Source organism: Diprion similis, chromosome 6 (genome assembly GCF_021155765.1).
Source record: "Diprion similis isolate iyDipSimi1 chromosome 6, iyDipSimi1.1, whole genome shotgun sequence".
Taxonomy (NCBI): domain Eukaryota; kingdom Metazoa; phylum Arthropoda; class Insecta; order Hymenoptera; family Diprionidae; genus Diprion; species Diprion similis.
The window spans coordinates 2,793,150-2,815,187 of NC_060110.1; the positions used below are offsets into that span (position 1 = coordinate 2,793,150).

Here is a 22,038-nt window from a genome sequence, read left to right on the forward strand (position 1 = left end):
ACAAGCAAAAATACTAACCACAAGACAGTTAATAAAAACTTTATTTTACTGCTTCACCACAATTAATCATACAAATATTACCGATAAAATCACCGCTATTTCAATATTTTCGCATATACACGTAATCATAATATTAGTTTTGTTTTGCTTAAAAAATATTAAGTATTAAGTACAATAAATATACAAACCATTTGATAAGTACGTTACGCAGTTATAATAGACTTTCATCAATAATTATTACTCTGCTATGATGCCTATATGTGCCATATGTATACCATAATACTAGACTTTATCGCGACATTCTCTTATGTGTGTAAAAGCAGACAAATTTTTGGGGTACATACATACTAACATGAGCAAAATAAATATTTCAGGCCTATAGTTCACTATGGGATAGTATAATACAGGGAGGATAAACGAGCGAATAATTTTCATTACATTATTACAACAAAGCGAGCCGTATTTGACATAATATTAATTATGAAGTTACAATATAAATAATTCGATATACCGTGGCGTTGTATTGTAGTAAAAAATACTTTTTCCCTGTCATAAGGTAATTTCGTCCCTGCTGCTTTGAAAGTCGTACTAGCGAACAAGTCAACCAAGAACAGAGAGTTGTCAGAAAAGAATACTGTTTACAAGTGCAATAAAAGTATGCAACTATTTCTCTATGCGTAAGCGTATCAAAGCAGATGCTAATATTTATAGGCCTATCTATAATGGACTGCCGGAAGTTTGAATATTCTTTAAATTTATAAATAAAATTAACATAAAAATATCCATAAATATTATTAATGAATCAACATTCTTTCGATAATAGGTCAAAATATTGCCAGAATATTTTTTTCTTTTTGGTACTTTCAACTGATTACCTGTTCAAAATCATTATACTGAGATTAATTAGGTAAATCGTTTATAATGATTTGTTAAATTTTGATGGCTATTCACATTCATAGAGAATGTTTGTCACTGTGGAATGTTATATACAACCTCAAGTTAATATTCTCAGCAATTAAATCAGATCTTTATAATGCAGTTATCATGCTATGAATATAATATAAGGATGTTGTATACGAAACTGTCTGCTTCTAATATACATATAATTCTCTCAGAGTATCATCGTTGCGGATCAATACTCAAATGTATTCGAAACTCCGGTGTGTCAACTTGTCTTGAAAATATGATTTGATCATACAATTATCTTCAATATTATTGTAATATATCATACAGTTTTTAGACTGAATTCCATTCACTTGGCCTCTAATCTATCTAACAGGCTATTCCTTATACCGTACATCACTAGACCTGTGATAAACTCTCTCCAGGAGAGCCCTTGTTATACTTCCAGGCAATTTTTGATGCTTCTTTATTAAATCTTCTAACGCTGTTGCTACCTGAGTAAACAAATATGTTTATTACCAATTCAGAGCGCATTAACCATATTTGCAATACTTGATAGTCTCAATATTATCAATTCCTTTTCAGACAGTTTGCTGAACCTATGATTTGATACATTACAATTTGGCTTATTACTGTCATGTAGGATCAACCTTGAAACTATATCATTTTAAACTTCGAGACATTTTGATGATTGATAAAAAAAAACAATGAAATTGAATTACACAAGTCTCCCATAGATGATACAATGCAAGGTTTTAATACAAAGATTTAAACATACCTTTACCTGGAGCTCTTCAGCTGACAGGGAACCGTCATATGAAATTGGTTCGCCGACAAAAGTAACAAGTTTCACTGGAAAGCCACCAAATATTGGCACAAACGGAAATCTGGTTGCTGCATAAATCCGAAGCCATATTCTTCTACCCCAACTCACTGTCCGGAATGCTTCTCTTAAATTCCTTGTGAAGATAGGAATTATGTTCTAATATGACAAAATGAATGGTTTTTAAACAAAATGGGTATATAATATTTAATACTTGCCAAAAAGGTAATCAAATCTATTAATCTTACCACTTTTGCATCCAGTGCTACCTTAGCAAAACCTAATCGCTTTTTCCACATAAGGCGGTAATAAGAGTCCCCAAATTGTGCCTCGTAAACACCTCCGGGTGAGATAGCTAGCATGTTTCCCTCTTTCAAAATAGATGAGCATGTCTGTATTGTACCGGGAATAACTTTCAAGACATCGGATATGATGGACCAACCAGGAACTTTGAATAAGAAACGATCGCCAACTGTGTGGATTAGTTTGGAATTGTAAAGGAATACTTTGGATATGAAATAGTAAAGGTCTATCGGAATAGCTCCATGGTAATAAACGAACAATACTGGCTCGTTTTCTGGAATGTTACTCAGTCCAACAATCTCGTAACCTGTTGAAAACCATGGTAAATAACATTAAAAACATTAAAAATTATAAACTTTTCTTCAGAATATTTTCTACTCTAGATTCAAAAGTTTAATTGATGATCATAAGACCAGTCTTCTACTTAAAAATTCAGCAGCTTATCAACATTTGCACAGACAAGAATATTCAATGTATTTTCATAATTTCATTTCATCATAGTTTAATACACCTCGAAAATATTTAAAACATGAACTGTTCTCAAAATTCTTCTGCAGATAATCATTGAACAATAAAAAGTTGACTCGGACATCACCTTAAATAAAGTCTGACTAGTAACTACGTCTAACTGGGTCTAGAAATTTCAAGATTATCACTTTGAGTGAAAATATAAATCGAATACAATGTTTTGAAGGTAAAGTCGGTTACCAAAAACCTAGACTTATATTCGGGCCAATGCGGTATTTGTCCTTCAAATTATTATCAACCACTTTACTCTGCGTTTTTACAATATGAAATTGGATTCCCTCCCAATTACGCACCATGCCATATCCATCCATGAGCATCCCAAACCGCGGCTACTGTATTTCGTGCTGCATTTTTCCAATCAGTTTCGTACGCATGTCTTAATCGAGCTCTGAAACAATATTCAATGTAAAATTGGGTTACATCCTAATACATAATGTAGTTGGAATCTCAGTGTGGATGAACTGCATTCTTTCATTTTAAGTTTAAGCCATATCATCGAAAAATTGATGTATAGGAATCAGACCATACCTATGTAATTTGTAGACATAAAGAATTGATGCAGTGGCGTAAAGGAGTACGACAATGACTAAAGGAAGTAGAAACGTAATGAGTAAAGGCATAAGCAGCCATGATAGCCAGAGCGTGAAGTCCACGTCGATATCGATGTATTCAACTGAAAAGGTTGAAATCATATCATTCAAAATTATTTTTGAAAGTAAGGCACATCAGATAATGTCTATCTATTCAATGCTAATAGTTATCCATTCACTTCTGACTCTACTGAACAAAAAAACGGTTCAACGACAGTCATTTCATTCGAACTGGATCATATTCTGTAGTGTTTTTTGTTGGTATTGTGCCGAGTTTTGCATTTGGGAAAGAGAATGAATCTGCACTGGTCACTCCAGATAGTCCGTATGCTTGCATGTTTTGAAACGAAGTTGTATGGCCCATCTGAATCAAAAATTAAGAGAAGACAAAATAGTTTTAAAATCTCTGGTAATGATGTTTGTGTCAATAATAGGGCACCAAAATGAACGAATATCCCTAGTATGTAATAAGAATGAATCCGATCGAAATCGAATAACACATGCCAAGATATCAATGATTTCAGAAAAAATTTTATAATTAGAGTGTTCAAAGTGATAAAACTCTGGTGTTTTTGATCCGATTCACATGTTTTTGGGCTCATTTTACTTGCCGAGCAAGTTCCCACAAGTTGTTTGAAAACAATGTGAGAGATATCACACTAAAGTATTGTCATATCACTCATATCGAAACGTGCAAATGTACGTGCTGACAAACATCTGTTATACCGCTCTAACAAAAATCCATTTACATATAGTTTGAGGATAACTGCTTGTAAAGATTTGTTCAAGCGATCTCTGGAGATCTCTGTGGCAAAGAAAATAAGCCCCACAACACTGAAATCAGATCCGAAACACAAAAGTCGAATCCTTACAAATGTTTGAACTATAAAATCTTTCCTCGATACGTCAGCTGGTATTACTCGACTTTACTCAAATTCATTTCTATTATATGTCAGAGATGCTATATTATTCGTTGTTACTGTCATCGGCACAAACAGCATCTCTGGAGATTTTTTTAATATCTTTTTTTCTTCTTTCAACTATTGATTCAGATGTTGATCAGTCAATTGCTTAATAACCAAGGTCCGAATACATTCAACTTCTCATATTATATCATCATATTGTACTGCTATCCTTTGGTATTATCTAAAATGCACGAACGCTACTCTGATACACACCATTACTTTGACTAATTATTATGCGAATACAAGACTGAAGTGACTCATCTGGGTTTAGTCTGTAATATGGATACATGTAGTGAAATAAATAATCATAATGTACGCCTGTCATAACTGTGGCAATCTCATGCTCTGCGTATTTCAACTGATGACATTATTATTTTTGGTAAAAAATTAAATCCCGCTAGATTTCACAAGCTGCAAAAAGTATTTTTCATCAGAATTTCGCGTTTATACTGAAATTGTTTCAGTATCCGTAGTTTTACATAGATTTGTAATAATCCAAAGTTAGAGACACAGTGCATGTAAATTAATGAGCAAATAAACTAAAATATCAGTGGAAGTAATTTGGAAGGAAATTGACGAAATAATAAGACCCAATATCTAACATCACCTGTAGTTACGTTTAGTTTTCGGAATAAAAGATGATGCGTTGTTTTTTCAATAGAAAATAAATAAAATGTTTACCTATGAAACCACCTATCAGCTGCCAAATATTTGGTACTAGCGATATCATGTTTATAAATTATGATCAGAGATAGACAAAATGAAACAAACTAATCACAATGTTTAATAATTGTAATCAATTCACGCACATAATTGTTTTTGGTGTTTTTTTTTCTATTCTTTTTTTCTTTCTCTGCAAAAACCTGGCGCGTATTCTCGTATTTCGCAGTTTGGGGTTAGGTTCTACGGTTTCTTGATTTGAACAGCTTCTGAATTCCAATTCGACTTGATCTGTCCAGTCCAGCTGAGTGGAATAAATATCGCGAGGTATGACGTCATACGTCGATTTTTGTCCGTGAATCCGAACGGTAAAATGGAAATTTTTTTCAACTGACGAAGTAAAACGTTATCAAAAATAACAATATTAAATATTATCAAAATCCGACCTAAACATATTCTACTCGGCAAAAAGTATTGCAAGACATTTATTGGAAACGATTTTGTGGAAATACACATCCACGTCCTCTACGTTTTTCTAGCCTCGAAAAAGTTTCGATCTTTGACTATTTTACAGGTTGACGTATCCATTTCGACTATGAAGTCTTGACCGAAGTATTTAACCGACTTTGGGAGAAAAGTTATTGCTTGGACTGTTCTGACGGAAGAATTTAAGACTCTTACCCGTAGGTAAATTTGTGGCCAGTGCTCGGCGGGTAAGCGGGTCTGTAGCCATAAAAAGCTGTGTTAACGATCAATCCGGTAGCTTCTTTATCGGCGGGACCGTGTAGCTTAGCACGCAACCCCCTAAGCAGCATACAGACCCGATGAGTAACCGATTTAACTATGATCACTTATGTTCAGTCAACGACCGAGCGCTCAACCGAATATTTGCACCAGACGAAGCTAGGTCCCTACAAAGGGACTCTAGACGAAGCTATGCCGCTATTTACATACTGTAGTATGTATGTATGTATAGCTGACAAGCGTCAGCTATATGAAGCGATTTGAGTAATTGACAACTGTCACTGGGACCGGCGTTGGAATAAACGAATTAGTTGTTGAGAATGGTGGAAATGAAGTATGAAGTTCCGTTAAAATGTGTCAAACCGAGTTGATTTTATATCGAGTGTAATATAGATAATAAGATAACTCAGTTATCTAAATCGAAAGATAGGTTAGGTATATCACTGGAAGTCGGAGTAGCGAGCATGCACCGTTGGCTATCTTCACCGCAGGCTGCGGGCCGCGCAGCAGGGAGAGGAGAGGCTGTTTCACAACGGCAGGGGAACTAACGTTCGCTACACGCATACCTACGTAACGTGAAATTCTATCTACTGAACGTACATACCTAAATGCGGCTGTATTATACTATAGTGTTAGTTTCCGACTGAAATTCAACGCGTTATACAGCAAACAAAGTTAAAAATCGTAGTTAGTTTTCGGGTAGTTCGAGCGTTTGGTCGATATACGTGTACGCGGCATGAGTTAGCAAGACTTGTGAGCAACCTAGCTATGTAAAATTTTGGAAAAGTTGCGACCTCACGGCCTTTACGAATCTCTTATCCAATGAGGTTTGTTCGTTACAACGACGATCAGCCACCCTCCGCTGTCTTCTACCTTCGTCATATAGCTCACCGCGCAACGAATACTTACCAGATGAAGGTATTTATTATCCATTACCAATTATCAAATAATATACCGTCGTTTTCGATTGATTGATTTCATGCGCGCGCGCGATTGTCACCGTAGACTTTTAACTGTATCCACCTCACTTCGGGTACAGGCTGTACGTTTTGAGCTTTGTTTATCATTGTATTTACTGTTATGTTTGCATCCTTACTCTCTCTCTACAATCGCATTGTTTTTATCTGCATTTCTTACTACGTGCAAGGCTCTGGCCAAGGAAATCTGTTCATTTCCCTGACATGTAACGTTTGGATTGAAAGGGATGCAATAAGCAATGGTTTTTACTTTTATACTCAAATAAACCCAATCAGAACTGTTGAATACATATTTTACTAACTATTTCTACCACATTTTTTTTATGTATGGCATTTCACAAGGAGTTGCATTTCACTTTCTTGCCTCTTATCACTAGACAGCCTCAAATTATTCTTTAATCCATATTTTTTGCTTTGGGTATTGTCACCTTTTTCCATTTTAAAGAAAGATTTTAAATAATAAAAGTGTAAGTCTGTTTCAAAGACCCTGTTATTTAATTCTTTTTGTCCAGAGTGAGACAAGTTTAAAAAAACATGTAACGCCAATTGATCTTAGGATACACAATTGAATACTGCAGGTGCAAATTCTTCTCAACTAGATAGTAGCAAAAGTACTACTTTAATAGGAAGAATAAATTTATCAATAGTCAATTATTATGACAGTGATATTGAAAGTAAGTGTTAGCAATATTATATCAATATCAGCAGAGCGGTTTTCTCCATTTAAAACCTTTTTTCGTCTACCAAAGCTTAACTCTCATCATTTACAAAATTACTTGAACCTTTGTCAGTTTTAGGTCTGGACCTTATTTTCCAAGTCTGCTTTTCTTCGATAAAATGAATCAGAAAAAGAAGGGTAAATTTTTGTTCAAATTTTGCTTGATGCAACCTGTTTAGTTTACATTACCTTTATTTTTTTGCAATTTCTCACAACTTTTATGCAGATTTTACACATTGAAAATAAATACCTTACCGCGATAGATTATTCAATTATTCTTGGATAACTCTAAAATGATATGTTTTCTTTCAGTGTTAACTTTACAAATTGTCATTACTGTTGATTTTATCGAAATATTATACCAAACAATTACCTTTTTGTTACAGGTCTCCTGCTGTGAATTTCATCAAGTTTATATACACAATAATAATGTACTGGCAGAAACTACTGGTGTAGTTTGTTATTTGAAATAAGGTTGGATTTTCATTGTTTGTTGTTTAAATACTAATAGAAAATTGAGAATGTTATACTACTTGTGATTTTTCTTTGCTACACGTTCCAAACATCTCAAAAAAACGTTGGGGACAAACAAATATTTTCATGAATTTACATTCTCGTGACTTTTCGTGGCATGCATGATAATATACAAAAACAAGCTTATTTGCCTAAAAAATCATGTTACATTTGGTCAATTTTCTACAGGCAATTAGAACCAATCAACCGAATCAAGCAAAATCAATATTCGCGCATATATCTGTGGAGAATAAATTTTTGTGACTAATTATAAACCTAAAAATCTATGTCAAGTCAGCAAATTTTATTGAATATCTTTAATTTATATTCTTAGTTTGAAGTTGTTTTTAAATAATAGCAGAACTACTATAACTAAGAGTTGTTTCGCAGCTATTACATGGCTGATTAGATGATATGCTGTGGATTTTATTTTTTTTCGTGATACTGATTGCAGATTATTATGAACAGTTACTTAGTCATGCATTCATTTAATTTTTGCCACAATTATTTTTTGCACAGTACTCGTGAATATATTAAATCTTAAAAAGTATTACAAGAAATTTGACTTTGTTCTAGATAATGTCCGACGATGAAGCCACCATGGATTCAATGGACACAGAGGAGGATATTTTTACACCTCGTAGTCGTAGCCTTGGCTCTGTAGCTAGAAAATCCAAGAGCCTACGAACACTTCGATCACGTGTCCCGTCAAGTCCACTCCTCAACCGCAATGCATCCAGTGTCAGGCGGAGTACAAGGAATAGAATGCAAACTTACGATAATCTGAATACCAGCTGGATCCTAGGTAGATGATGATCGATGTGTTATTGATTGGTTCTTATTTGCTTTTCTTCCGGTGCAAATTAAAAACGTTTTTATCATTTTTTGCTCCTTTAGGTACACAAACTCTCAAGGGTTATCCGATGTTTCGACAACCAGGCTCATCATCTGATAAAGAAATGGTGGAGGAAGTGAATGAAAGGAAGCGTGAATTGAAACGAAGAATACCTTTGAAGTCGCGGGAAAATCATCCGCTGAACAAAGGTCCTACTAGGCACATTAGGGCGCTACGTGATCGAGAGCAGGATCGAGAGCTTCGAGACAGACCAGATCGAAGCAAGGAACTTAGGGAAAGACAGGAACGTGATAAGGAACCAAGAGATAGGTCAAATATAGATAAGGAATCCTTAGAGAAGCACGAACAAGACAAAGAATCTAGAGATGACGCAGAGTCGGTTAAAGAATCGAAAGAAGGACCGAGACAAGATGAGGACAGATCTGAAAAAGAACTGAAAGAGAGAGGAGAGAAAGATTCTAGAAATAAAACAGAACTGACTGCTGGCCATGACGAAAAAGAAATGAGGTAAATCGATTTTGTAAACACAATTCGGATGTTCTTTATACATTAGGCGCTTTGTACTTTACAGAAGAACCAAGTCTCTCGGTTCCCCTAGGCTTAGAGAAGGCCCTGTGACCAGATATATGTTGGAAAAAGATGAAAAACCGAAAGCAGAACAGAACGACGACGAAGACAGTTCTCAAGAGAGTCACAAGCCGCATAACAACGAAAATTCTGATAATGAAGATGTTAGTATTCCCAATTTTCTGAAATCATCACCTAGAATTCAAACTGTGTCATTAGTAACTTATATAGCAACTATTGTCACGTTCTTTCTTTTTTTATCAAGGGTTACGAAGATATGTATACAAGAATAAAAAGAACCAAAAGAGCTACACAGCGCCAACTACAAAGGGATAAGAAATTAGGTAAGTTAATTGGCCTATCGTCAGTCACAGTGTAATATACCTATATCAGGAAAATGGCTCTGTACATTGACTGAAATCTATACCAAAACTGTCTGCTTCCTTCTCACTTTTATGAAATACTAATTTCTGATGCAACGAATGACTCAAAACTGTTGAACCATTAACAATCGTCAGTACATTACCGCTTGAAATGTTAACAATAACATCAAATCCTACTAATGTTCGTTTTTATTCATTTGTAGTGGAGGAGAGTGATTTGAGTGAGTCGTCGGACTCTCCAGGACCTCGAAAGTACAGCTTACGGCAAAAAAAACCAGCCGTCGATAGGTTCCAAGCTAGTGTTGAACCGGTGCAAAGATCATTCCGCGTATTGAGAAGTGTACTCACTAATTCAATGAGAAGATGTAAGCACAGGAGTAAGAGCACCAGCTCTAGTGATTCAAGTGATTCTGAACCACAACGTTATGATAAGAAAAAGGGGAAAAAAGCACGGTAAGTAATTCCCCTTTTTTTTTTATTTATCTTCGTTTGTGATCAATAAAACTATATATATATATAGTTATCTAACAATACTCTCTCCAAATTAAAAATAGATCAGTTGAGTCTTTTTTGAGATATCATGAGCACCGCGAATTATGTTATCAAGCAATATGGAAGGCATGATCAATAACGATGAACCATTAATTAACTGTAATAAAACAAATTAATAAATGAAGTGCGATTTACATAGTTTTGAATGAAATAAACTCTAATCAAATTGAATAATTGGTAATGGAAATAGGAATTCCTAAATTTCACCCACTTTTTCAACCGTCTACTCGTACATACCACATTAACCGTATTTTCAAGCAATACAATTTTCCTTTAGGCAATCAGCTATACCGCAAGGTGGGCCACCGGATCGCAAAGCTGATATTGATCCCATCACAGTAGATACCAATATAACATTCAATGATGTCGGAGGTCTGGAATCACATATTCATTGCTTGAAAGAAATGGTGGTTTTCCCAATGATTTACCCTGACGTTTTTGACAGATTTCAAATTACTCCGCCAAAAGGAGTCTTATTCCATGGACCACCAGGTATGTGACATAAAATCTTAAAGTGTGAATTTTCAATCATACTAGCCTGGCTTTGTTAAAGATACTTATCTTTTTTCTACATGAAGCTGAAGCTTGTAGTCACAGTAAGCTGCCAAAGGTGTTAACACTGAGTAAAATAAGAGTGTTAGGCACGAGGGTTAAAATATTGTCAAATTCCATGAAAAGCTTATACTTTTAGAATTGTAAGCCTTGAATTTTTTTTAAATTTTCTTTATTAGGAAAGGAGTTCAATAGATTTGGGCACTAGCTTTGTTTACACTTTTTCTACATGTTCTTAAATATCAATTATTACATGATGGTTAAAAAACTGTTTTCTCCCACTTAACAGGTACTGGTAAAACATTGATTGCCAGAGCACTAGCAAATGAGTGCAGTCGAGGCAATCGAAAAGTTTCATTCTTTATGCGAAAGGGTGCAGACTGCTTGTCAAAATGGGTAGGCGAGTCTGAACGTCAGCTAAGACTACTCTTTGAACAAGCACAGCAAAAAAAGCCGTCGATAATTTTCTTTGATGAGATAGACGGTTTGGCACCTGTTAGAAGTACAAAGCAGGATCAAATCCATGCCAGCATTGTCTCTACGCTACTTGCTCTTATGGATGGTCTATGCAACAGAGGGGAGGTAACTTATGATTGAAAAGATCGTAATTCAATTTTTGTCAAGCATTAGACTACGTTATCAATGTAATCTATTATATTCACGTTACGTCACTGCCAATTACCGTGCAGTCATTTTATCTGATAAATACTAGCTCAGCTAGTTATTGATACGTCAGTCTATGCGCGGGGAACCCAGCTCAACTCAAGCACTGTTCAAACCATTACTGCTTCAGCATTCATCATTTTTGTATTTTATGTTATATGATACTTCATTATTGATCTTTTGATATCGAACTTTATTTCGAACTGAACTCCTTTGATATCGAACTTTATTTCGAACTGAACTCCTTTGATATCGATCTTTATTTCAAACTGCTTTGAAACGGTAAAAAATTGAGTACGCACTCGTTCAAATTCACCCTGCAACGAGGCGGTTTATTTAAAAGACAATCCTCTACAATCCCAACATGACAATTCTTCTCAACACGTCATTATAGACTTAATTTTTCAGGATTGCAGTCATACCGATTTTGATTAATAATCAGCAATATCATATTGATTATTGAGAAAAATACAAATGTGTTTTGCTGAGTTTGTAGAAAACAGTTTTCCAAACAAAATAAGCCATTGTGGATTTTCAGAATTTATTTTAGAACACGATTTCCAGCATTTACCCGATTTCCATGCAAACAAATAGTAAGGACAGAGGGTTCAATTTGGGATAAGAAGCTAAAATTTGGCATACAGTAATTCCGATTTGATTTAAGGACAGAATTTCACGTCTAATCCTGACCGATAAAAACTTCAAATTTCGAATTTGGTTTTTTCTAGTCCAGCATGTTTTTTTTTCTTGTTTTAAGAAGATGGTATAATTTTCAATAACTAACATTTTGACATTCCATCATCACAGGTTATCGTGATTGGTGCAACAAACAGGATAGATGCGATAGATCCGGCACTGCGAAGACCTGGTCGATTCGATCGTGAGTTATTTTTTCCATTACCGCCAAGGAAGGAAAGATTAGAAATCCTCAAAATACACGTCAGTAAATGGGAGAATCCACCATCTCCACAACTGCTGGAAGCCTTAGCTGAAAAATCTACTGGATATTGTGGGTCTGATCTGAGAGCTCTATGTACTGAAGCAGTTTTGCAAGGATTGAGAAGAACATATCCTCAAATATACATGACCAGTGACAGGCTTCTTTTGGACCCAACGCAGGTTGAGGTAAGATCATGAGGCGAGAAATCTTTGAACATTCATCTGTCAGTTTTTAATTTGTCAGAAAATATTTCAATAACTGAATATGAAATTAAATCACTGTCGGAAATTCGTAGGTAATTCGAATTTTTCAAGCGTATTATTCTTCATTACATTTCATTAATAGGTAAAAAAAAGAGACTTCGTACAGGCCAGCTCGATTCTTGTTCCTTCGTCACACAGAGTAGCTCCATGCGCTGGAAGAAAGTTACAGCCATTTTTGGAACCGTTGTTAAATCCTGCCTTAGAAACAATACTCGATACTGTAAAAATGACGTTTCCACAGGGTGTCAAACCAGCAATGGCAAAGTGCGTTCGTAATTTTAGTATTGTTGAAGTTTCTTTTGTCAAATTCAATACTTACAAAGTGATGGAAAATTGTAGGATAAAACTTGTCAGAGGTATTCATCGTCCACGGTTATTAATTGCTGGTGGACATAAAGCAAAGGGACAAGGACCTCATCTTGCGCCAGCAATCCTATATCGAATGGAACACTTACCAGTACATACTCTTGACGTCAGTACCCTTTTTGCAGAAAGTGCAAGGTCGCCAGAAGAAGCTTGTGTGCAGGTAATTCTTTTCAACTTTATACCTATTTCTGGACTCATAGCAAACACCTGTAGTAGCCAGGTTATTTTGCGTTTTAACTTTTGAATAATTAGCACAAAGCTGCAGTTTGGTATACAGTTTCATTTTGAAATCAGAAATAGCATTAAAATTTACACTCGATGAGAGGTTGAAAGCCGTTAAAAAGAGGTTCTGCAATTTCTTGTAAGCCATCGATCTGACAATCAAAACACTCTGTAGTAAAATAAAGTACACTAGATCCCCTATAAAACGGTTTTATGCTTTTTGCCATACAAGTAACAGTTTCAAAAATATGTATTTCCGGTTGACCGCTGTATTTATGAAGATCGTGATCGGTTTATTTCGCACAACCGCTATTTTATTCTACAGCGTCTTTGAATACTTGAAGCATATTAAACTTAAACCTCAAAAATGATTCAAGAAATTCAAATCATACAAGTACCATTGTTTAGAGCAGAAAATCTCCTATGCGATCCGCAATGGAATTTCGTATACTCACAATCAGTCCCGAGAGGATTCTCAGCTTATGTTGACAAAAACAAAAAATCTTTTGTCAGAAATTTTTAATTTCTGGACTTTTACTGCCCATAACTCTAAAATTGTGGCATACGTCAAAACCGCTTGTAATGCATCAACTGTATTGTGTATCCAATCACAAACTTGATTAATACAGCAGTCAAACGAAACTGCACATATTCCGCATCTGGTGCGGCACAGCTAAAATTTAGTGGATGTTGGCTCAGTACATGTCGTGAAACTCTTGTTTGCATAAAAAACAATATGAAACTTTTATGTTTGGAATTTATTAGAGAAAACTCATTAACTATATTAGATTTTTTAAATTGTATAGATGACATGATAACTCAGTCTGCTATTTTATTGTACTCACAGGTATTCAACGAAGCAAGTAGAAACGTACCTTCTATTATTTATATCCCAGCCATTGATCAATGGTGGCCTCTTGTCCCAGAAACAGTGAAAGCAGTTTTTCTATGTCGAATCATCGCCTTGGATCCAACGTTACCAATTTTAATATTGTCAACGAGTGATACCATGTACGAATGCTTGCCTTTGCATCTTCGAAACTTGTTCAGTAAATTCCGTGGTGAAGTGTACACAATGAGAAATCCGATGTCTGAACAAAGAGCGAAATTCTTTAGACCAATTTATATGGTACAAAGTCTTAAACCACCAGCAATTAAGAACAATAAAGTTGCGGTACTGGAAAAATTACCTCTAGCTCCAGAATTTGTGCCAAAAAGAATGACTGAGGAAGAGAGAATATTACTTTACGAGAAAGAAGAAGCGTCATTGAGAGAGCTTAGGATATTTTTACGAGAGATTTGTGCTAAACTTGCTAGGAATCGGCAGTAAGATATCTTTTTTATTATTCTATTTTGATCCAGTTTTTAAGTCAGTGCACGAAGAAAATACTCAACACAAAAACCACTGAAATACAAAGATGAAGAATTTTCCCCACAGATTTTTCATGTTTACAAAGCCTGTGGATACGGAAGAAGTTCCGGACTACAACATGATTATCAAGCAACCTATGGACCTGGAAACAATGATGACCAAAATAGATATGCACTGTTATTTATGTGCACGGGATTTCCTTGATGACGTTGATCTCATCTGTAGAAATGCACTGGAATATAATCCAGACAGGTGAGTAAAATCTTCAAATCATTGATATTCTTTGAGGATATGCCGCTGGTGGTATCATTCATTCACTGCATTCACTGAACTAGCATTGTTAACTTAACACTTGCTGTTCAAGCAGTTTGAGTATTGACTAAATAATTCCGTCCTCTTTATCGATTTTTTTTTTTTTAATATTGAAAGAATCGTAAAAACAATTGCTTTTGAAAGGCAAAAAGATGACAGTTCTAGTACATAATACCGGGTAGTTCGAAGGAATTAACATTTACTGCAACTAGTTTTTAGACACGATGAGTGGAATACCTGTATTAAATTGTTATCACGCGCATAGATTGCTATCGCGACAAACTTCACTTGAGGAAACGAATAACTTCTTCGAAAACGTTTCAGTACTGACATCGTGTTTAAGTATTTTCCAATATGTATGTGTGTGCGTGTGTACAAAAAAAAAAAAATGTATCCTCAGTTATATAAAATCGACTTGACCAGTTCAGATGGAATTTGCGTCGAAAGTCACATATTCAATGGATATCTGTCATATTTTATCAAAATATTTAGCATGTTTCACTTAGAAAATGGTGGCCCTGTCAATTTTCCAAAATTGATAATTGTTACGGTTTGTCACGAATCTTTGTAAAATTTCGTATAATTTATACATCGTATTATTCGTGTTACATCTTTTCTAGTTTCCTAGCTTCCACACTTGGTACATCGAATCACATTAGTTCCGTGAGAGAAGGTCAGGTCAGAAATCGTCAATTACGAAAAAAAGAAATATAGCAAATTTAAACCACAAGTCAAAAACTTCCTCTTACCCGAATAATCAACATATAATCAATTTCGCACAATTGACGCACCTAACTGATTATAAGCTGTGATAGGCTTGTATAGAAACGATAATGTGATTGTGCCTGTTGAAAAAATCAGAGCTATTGCCCTTATTGGCCTGATTCAATTTATCGTACAACTGAAGCGTCATGATGAAGTAGGAAATTTGAACAAAATCGTGTGGTGTATATTTGAAATTTTTGAAATCACGAAATGCACTCGAAACTGTTTGCACTGTTTAATTGTAAAATTGAATAGACATGTCGTATTGAAACAAAAAGTTAAAAGTTTATTCAAATATTCCACTTTCTTTTATCCGAAACTGAAAAACCAATGATGGATTCAGTAATTCTTTGTCGAGAACAAAATTTTCAAAACTTTCCATATTATTACGAATATCACCATGAGACATTTTTTTTCTTTTTATTCGAATTTTCTTATTTGTACATCGAATTCTTAAGATTGTTTTTTCTACATCAATTACCAAATTGTATTCGACAGAGTTTAAAAATTTTTTATTGTGTTTGAAGAATTTTTTTTTATATTATGTAAAACCTTGTCCAATTACTAAGATCTTTCTTTTATATTTTAATCAGACACAAAACGTTGATTCATAAACTGCGCTTCATTGTCACCTGAGAATTTAAATCGACATAATAGGTGAAAAAATTTAGCAGCTGAAAAATTGAAATTTTGTCATTTCTGAAATTGAAGTAGCGAACATTGTATTAGTAAAAACATTTGAATAGAAGTTCGTGAAATGTATTATGAATTACACAAAATTAGTAACCAACTCATCAGTTCAAGCTGAGTTATATGACCCTAAACATTTAAAACTCATTAGTTCCTCCATAAATTGTAATTGAAGGGCTGGCATTTATTTTCGCCTCCTCAATTATTAAGCTCCGTCTTTTATCTGTGATCAAGTCACTTGATTACTTTTATTCCACTAAATCAAGTGGACAGCCTGTAATTAATCACGAAAAATATTGGGCTTAGAAACAGCGTCGTCTTTTCCTTAGTTAACTATATATTCTTTATCTACAGAACACTGCGCGATACCTCAGGTGCTATGTTAAGCACAAATGAAATTTTGAAAATAAATGAAAACACAAAAATACTCGATAGCTCTCTGTTCAATGTTACATACTTGTTAGTACGGCCTAAGTTACTGACAATTATATTTGCAATTACTATTAACTATGTGCGCGACCTTAGAAAAGTCAGTGCTTAACTACTATCCCCACGCAATTCATCACCTGTTGCCACAAGCAGCGCTACTATTTTCAGAGGAACAACCTCAACGCCTGTCGAAAGTCAAATTAATGAACAAATTAGCACCGTGAGACGGCATTAAAAAAAATCTTGTGTCTCAGACCTTTTAAGCTAGATCATTTTACTTTTCGAGTCTTCTGAACTTGACATGTTCCGTTAATTCTTTAGAAACGACTATTGTTGACTGAAAAGAGAAGTTAACAATGTTAATATACATGCACATCATCTATTCACCGATTCATACTGACATTCATGTTGTGTGTTTTCATGTCAGCTTGCGCGATAGGCCATCCCTTGGAATATTGAAGAGGTAGTCAGACTTATCTGTTTATCCATTGCTGTTGTTGCTTTGTAGATACAGTGGTTTTCAATTTACAATGATAATTTTTTAAATCTGAAGCTTCGCATGTTTCTGTCTTGCACTTCCTCGGTATCCGATTGCATAAGATCTTTGAAATTATTTTATTAAAGCTTTTGCAATGAAAACGTAAACTTGAAACAGTTATATTTTTATTAGTTTCGTTCCCGACTACATCCCACCGATTTCCAAAGAAGTGTATTCGCCAATGGAAATTACCATCGTAGTGCAGATATTTAAGTTTATATAATGTTTATTCCACTATTAGATTGTAACAAACGTTATATCATCCATCTCAAACAAGAAATGCCAAACACAAAAATACTATATTACGCATATAATTGATCATTCAAACACACTTCTTGAATTGCTCACAAAGTACATTGCAAGGTCGATAAAATGTCACAAACAATTGACATTTAGCAAATTTCGTCATTGAGCAAGACTCAGTGACGCTTATTTTTAGAGGGCAAGAAATATTCCAATGCAAAAATCTTCCCTCCAAAATATGTGTTTCTGAATTGTATGCACCTATCATTTTTTTTTTTCAACGTATCAAATATCAAATCAAATATTTGAGGTAATCTAACAAGTTTTGTGTGATTCAATCAAGAGTTGATTAAAGTCCGTTGTTATTATCAAACTGGCACTTACTTGTGAGTTCAACATTATTGAGAATTATGTGCTACTCCATTTCTGTAGCCATGACATATAATATTTCAAATATAAATTAGGTAGTCATTGAAAACCACTCGCATTATTACCATTTACCGTTGACTAACAAACACCTGATAACAGTAGCTAATATTATCATGTATTCATATGTTTAATTCACAGGGATCCAGCAGATAAACTTATACGGCATCGTGCGTGTTCCCTTCGAGATAATGCTTACGCACTTATAAAAGCTGAATTAGATTCAGATTTTGAAGATAAATGTCGAGAGATATCTAGAAATCGTAAGGTTACTGAAAATATAGATGGAGATGCAGAGAGTAAAAGTTCGAAAACCGATTCGCTGACAAATGCTGAAAAGAATGACAAAAAAGAGTCACTTACTCCAACCAGCAGAATTATGGTGAATGGGAAAAAGTTTACCACATCCAGAAAACGTAGAATACCTGCGTGGGCACGGGGGTATGTGAAAAAAGTGCACAAGAAGAAAAAGATTGCTTTTGAAGACATGACTACTGAAATCGTACATAAGTCAAGTGTCTCGATAGAAAATACTAGTGGTATAGATTTGGAAAAATTCCAAGAATTCGAGACTGAGGCGAATAGCGTTTTGAATGGAAACGATGCTCTGTTTAACAACTCTGATTCGGATAATGATTTGCAATTTGACACTCCGAAGGATTCATCGCAGAGCAATCACAACGAGATTGATAAAGAAAAAAAAAGTGAGGAGATTATTGAAATGGACGTAACAATGGCGGAGGATGAAAAACATGTAGAAAATGAGGGATCAAGTGCGTCATCTAGACGTGAAAGTATGGATGAGTTGTCATTTGCCATTGAGAGTGATTCTAGTCCTACTAAGAATGGAGTTAATGACAAAGTAATAGTGGATAAAAGTGAGCTCGAAGCTGCATTAAAACATACTGTCGACATAACAGAGGATTCTCCGGTCGAAGTATTATGCGACATCTATGTACAATTAAGTCGGTGTGTTGGCAAATACACCCATTACTACGATAGAACTTCACTGCCAAAGGTAAGAACGATATTTTTTTTTATCATTTCTCAAGTAGTCTTCATGCCCAAAGAGTGAAGCGCTTGCTTAAATGAGATTTAAGGGGGTGTGGCGGGAATGTACGGGTAGATGGCCAAAAAAGTAGATGAATTCTGGGAATTTATATTTGGACAATTAATTATTACAGCCGTATATTCGTATTTACCCCCTTAAGTTTTTTCTAGCACATGCGACTCCTTATATCTCATGATCTTTTATTTCATCTGCCAAGCATGTTGTTTGTAGGATTTGCTCAAGGAACTGAAGAGATTTGAAGAGTGTGAAACAACAGCTATTCACAGTGAGACCATGAGCGTAGTACATGCAACCGAAGTAGGAAGATTCGAAGAGTGCGAAACAACAATTACTTCTCAAGAAACAATCGACATTCTGAAAACAACTGATACCCTCCAGGTCTTAAATTGAAGGTTCTCTTAAGACATATCAGTTCTGTTGATTCATCACTATTGAATATATAATACACTGAAGAGTAATAGATACCAAATGACAAACAAGACATGTGATTCCGTCTTGGACGGTTTATATGTACACTTTACATTGCTATTACAACAGCTTGTGAGTCATTCTATTGTATAAATTGTTTGTTTCATTGTGATATTTTCTTGCAATACGTTCAATCTAGAGAGTATACTTTCAAATAGATTTCATAATTTTATCCTACAGATACGTATCTCTCTTTGAGTAGCGCAATTACTTTTGTTTGACATACATAAGAAGACTTGCAAATTTTGTAACTAGAATTGAATTCCTGGTACATACACGTCGCATACATATAGGTTGTATGGATGTGTTGACACAAACTGCAACCATTTCACAAAATATCCAACTTATAAAAATATTCTCTGTTTGGCGTCTATGTATTTTTATTGAATTGTCTCATCGTAAATTGGATGGTTTGGACAGGTGACTGAGGAAATAATTATTAGATTAGTCTCATTTTCTTCACAATTTAAATTATTAAATAATTTTTGCTCTCATTAGAAATAATTAAGTCATTTATGAAAAAATTAAGCAGATCACTGTCGAGCAGCAGGTCACCCGTTAATCTTTCTTCGTACATTTATGTATGTTAGATTGAGGCACATTTCTCTAATTCTTTGGTGAAATGGGTGATTGTGTTGTACGTTCACAAGAAGACATGAGAAATTTCATTTTCTACTGTCTTCATATAACGGTGGCCAATAACAAAGGATGATATCTACGTTTTATAGCTAAATTTTCAAATACAGATAGATAAATTATAATTAAATATCTCAGTTGCACTTTGAGGTGCTCTCATTTTCAAAGTATGTGATGTAAAAGGTTTTAAAATTCCTACATGCAGTGGTTGTCAAAAGTCAAGAAAAAATACACAAATTGTAAGATCTGAAAAAATACCAAACATGCAGCACTTTATTCCAATTATTTCGGCGCAAGTCCCATGGTGACAAATGATCTCCTTCTAACCAAGAAGATGTTTCTGCTTTATAATCATTTCAATAATTGATTAAAATAATTGAAAATGTTATCTTTATATATTAATCTAGATAATCTTGATAATATGTAACAATAGTATTTTACCACGTTTTGATCCAATAAAAATGGTTATAAGTTGGGAGATTGCTTGCCATCATGGGTCTTGTATCGAAACCATTGAAATAAAATACAGCATGTTTGGTATTTTGTCAGATTTTACAATTTGTGCGTTTTTTGATTTAGGTGTTCAGGAGCTACTACTACACCCACACAAAATTTCGGGAAAAGTAAAAAATATAAGGGTCACGATCTGGTCGACTTGATATGGAATGCCCCATATATACGTTCACATTTATAGGTGTTTCATCATTTGAAGTGTATTGAAACTGAACAAAATCATTATCTTATTCTTGTAAGATAGTGTCGAATGACTACACTTTTAACTTTTAACATTGGATGTTAGATACCAGATGATCTGAAATAGAAAATTGTACGAAAACCTCAATTGGGTATTCATTTGCTGGAAGTCAAAAACTGATGCCTCAAGCAAAGGTGTGTAGTAACAAAGTTCGTGTTAACGGAAGTACCCGGCACGCAAGAAATTGAGCACAAAAAATGCTGCTTATGTTTCAATTCAATTCTCAAATATATGAGTGAAAACGAGGCATCTAAGCCTACTTGATGTAGGTTATCTACTGTACACGATTATAGTCACAACTTGTGTTTGTGAAATTTTTACAGAAAGTTTAACTAAAACCAGGGCTTCGAGTGCGAACTATGAATAGAAACGTTATGACAATAGATCAAATTTTGCAGTTGGATGACAGAAAGCAGTAGGCTAATGGGTTTTATACTGACAAAATGATAGGTGTATATAATACAGAGTAATTAATTTTGAAAATCATTACGCATAACGCAAACGGTTTGTTGTTATACTGTTTCGATCATTGCTAACGTTACTTTGAGTTCTAATCTTTCTTGTAGACTACGCAAACAAAGTAGTGATGTGTAAATACCATAAGTGACAGTAGAAAGAATATCAATGATTATGAAAAACTTTGGAAAACCTGTGAAAACGTGGTTGAGTATCCTGAATTCAGGAACGTTCGATAGCAATTACTATGGGTATTTTAAACAACATTCACTTGTGTCTTCGTTAGAAAATGAATTATTTTTTCAGTGATAGTTAAGATGATTTAATTTATATATATTCAAATTATTTAATACAATCAACATTTACGCACTGGATATATTCTGACAGTTATTTTCAAAAAAATTGTACTTAATTCGTAACACTTCATCGGAAAATAACCATGTTCACTGCGGTACTTTTTAGTTGAAAAGACTGGCCTAGAAATGCATGTGTCATATCACAATGTGTGGTTCATATTAATTTGCCAATAATATATTTATTTCTTGTGTTTCCATATTTTAGCATTTAGTCTAAAAGACTGACTAAGTATCAGTACTAATTCTTCATTGTATATTAATCTAATTCCATTTATAAACGGCAACGAAAGTCTTGCAGTTTTTTTTTCGTTCTTTTTTTTCTACTCTACTATTCTGCCTGTTTCACTTTGACACTTCCATTTCGTTATTTAATTTTCTTCTGTACAGAAACGTTAAGAATAATAAATAAATAAAATATTGTCAACCCTTCGTA

The 22,038-nt window shown here is 34.4% G+C and overlaps 2 protein-coding genes across 6 annotated transcripts; one reads left to right on the forward strand and one right to left on the reverse strand.

Annotated features, from left to right (window-relative positions):
- Positions 1-1,158: 1,158 nt before the first annotated feature.
- Positions 1,159-6,198, reverse strand: LOC124407677 (transmembrane protein 68). Of its 3 annotated transcripts, none has more exons than XM_046884074.1 (6): positions 6,121-6,198; positions 3,086-3,230; positions 2,851-2,945; positions 1,975-2,336; positions 1,682-1,885; positions 1,159-1,397 (listed from the first exon to the last, which is right to left on the reverse strand). In XM_046884074.1, exons 2-6 carry the CDS (start codon positions 3,175-3,177, stop codon positions 1,281-1,283), a joined length of 870 nt encoding a protein of 289 aa, XP_046740030.1. In that variant the 5' UTR covers positions 3,178-3,230; positions 6,121-6,198; the 3' UTR covers positions 1,159-1,280. The 3 variants fall into 3 exon arrangements, with proteins under 3 accessions (XP_046740030.1, XP_046740031.1, XP_046740029.1); XM_046884075.1 differs by lacking the exon at positions 6,121-6,198 and adding an exon at positions 4,922-5,114; XM_046884073.1 differs by lacking the exon at positions 6,121-6,198 and adding an exon at positions 4,794-5,114.
- On the forward strand, positions 5,905-20,218 carry LOC124407673 (ATPase family AAA domain-containing protein 2-like). 3 transcript variants are annotated; one of them, XM_046884065.1, is made up of 17 exons: positions 6,311-6,434; positions 7,598-7,685; positions 8,301-8,529; positions 8,622-9,087; positions 9,152-9,311; positions 9,413-9,491; positions 9,734-9,983; positions 10,360-10,574; positions 10,924-11,216; positions 12,105-12,422; positions 12,583-12,764; positions 12,840-13,026; positions 13,936-14,414; positions 14,527-14,712; positions 17,084-17,119; positions 18,005-18,881; positions 19,146-20,218. In XM_046884065.1, the coding sequence occupies exons 3-17, from the start codon at positions 8,304-8,306 to the stop codon at positions 19,323-19,325; spliced, it is 4,134 nt and encodes a 1,377-aa protein (XP_046740021.1). In that variant the 5' UTR covers positions 6,311-6,434; positions 7,598-7,685; positions 8,301-8,303; the 3' UTR covers positions 19,326-20,218. The 3 variants fall into 3 exon arrangements, with proteins under 3 accessions (XP_046740019.1, XP_046740020.1, XP_046740021.1); XM_046884063.1 differs by lacking the exon at positions 7,598-7,685 and having other exon boundaries at positions 5,905-6,434; XM_046884064.1 differs by lacking the exons at positions 7,598-7,685; positions 17,084-17,119 and having other exon boundaries at positions 5,907-6,434.
- The last annotated feature ends 1,820 nt before the right edge of the window (positions 20,219-22,038 follow it).

What these genes read in the sequence shown, in the direction of transcription:
- LOC124407677 (XM_046884073.1), bottom strand. Translation starts at nt 4,842, where the DNA reads ATGATATCGCTAGTACCAAATATTTGGCAGCTGATAGGTGGTTTCATA. An exon ending in GCTGATAGGTGGTTTCATAG is followed by an intron (nt 3,231 to 4,793) that starts GTAAACATTTTA and finishes CAACCTTTTCAG; the next exon opens with TTGAATACATCGATATCGAC. An exon ending in CTGAAGAGCTCCAGGTAAAG is followed by an intron (nt 1,398 to 1,681) that starts GTATGTTTAAAT and finishes TTGTTTACTCAG; the next exon opens with GTAGCAACAGCGTTAGAAGA.
- LOC124407673 (XM_046884063.1), top strand. Translation starts at nt 6,339, where the DNA reads ATGAGGTTTGTTCGTTACAACGACGATCAGCCACCCTCCGCTGTCTTC. An exon ending in CGAATACTTACCAGATGAAG is followed by an intron (nt 6,435 to 8,300) that starts GTATTTATTATC and finishes ACTTTGTTCTAG; the next exon opens with ATAATGTCCGACGATGAAGC. An exon ending in AAACTTGCTAGGAATCGGCA is followed by an intron (nt 14,415 to 14,526) that starts GTAAGATATCTT and finishes TTTTCCCCACAG; the next exon opens with ATTTTTCATGTTTACAAAGC.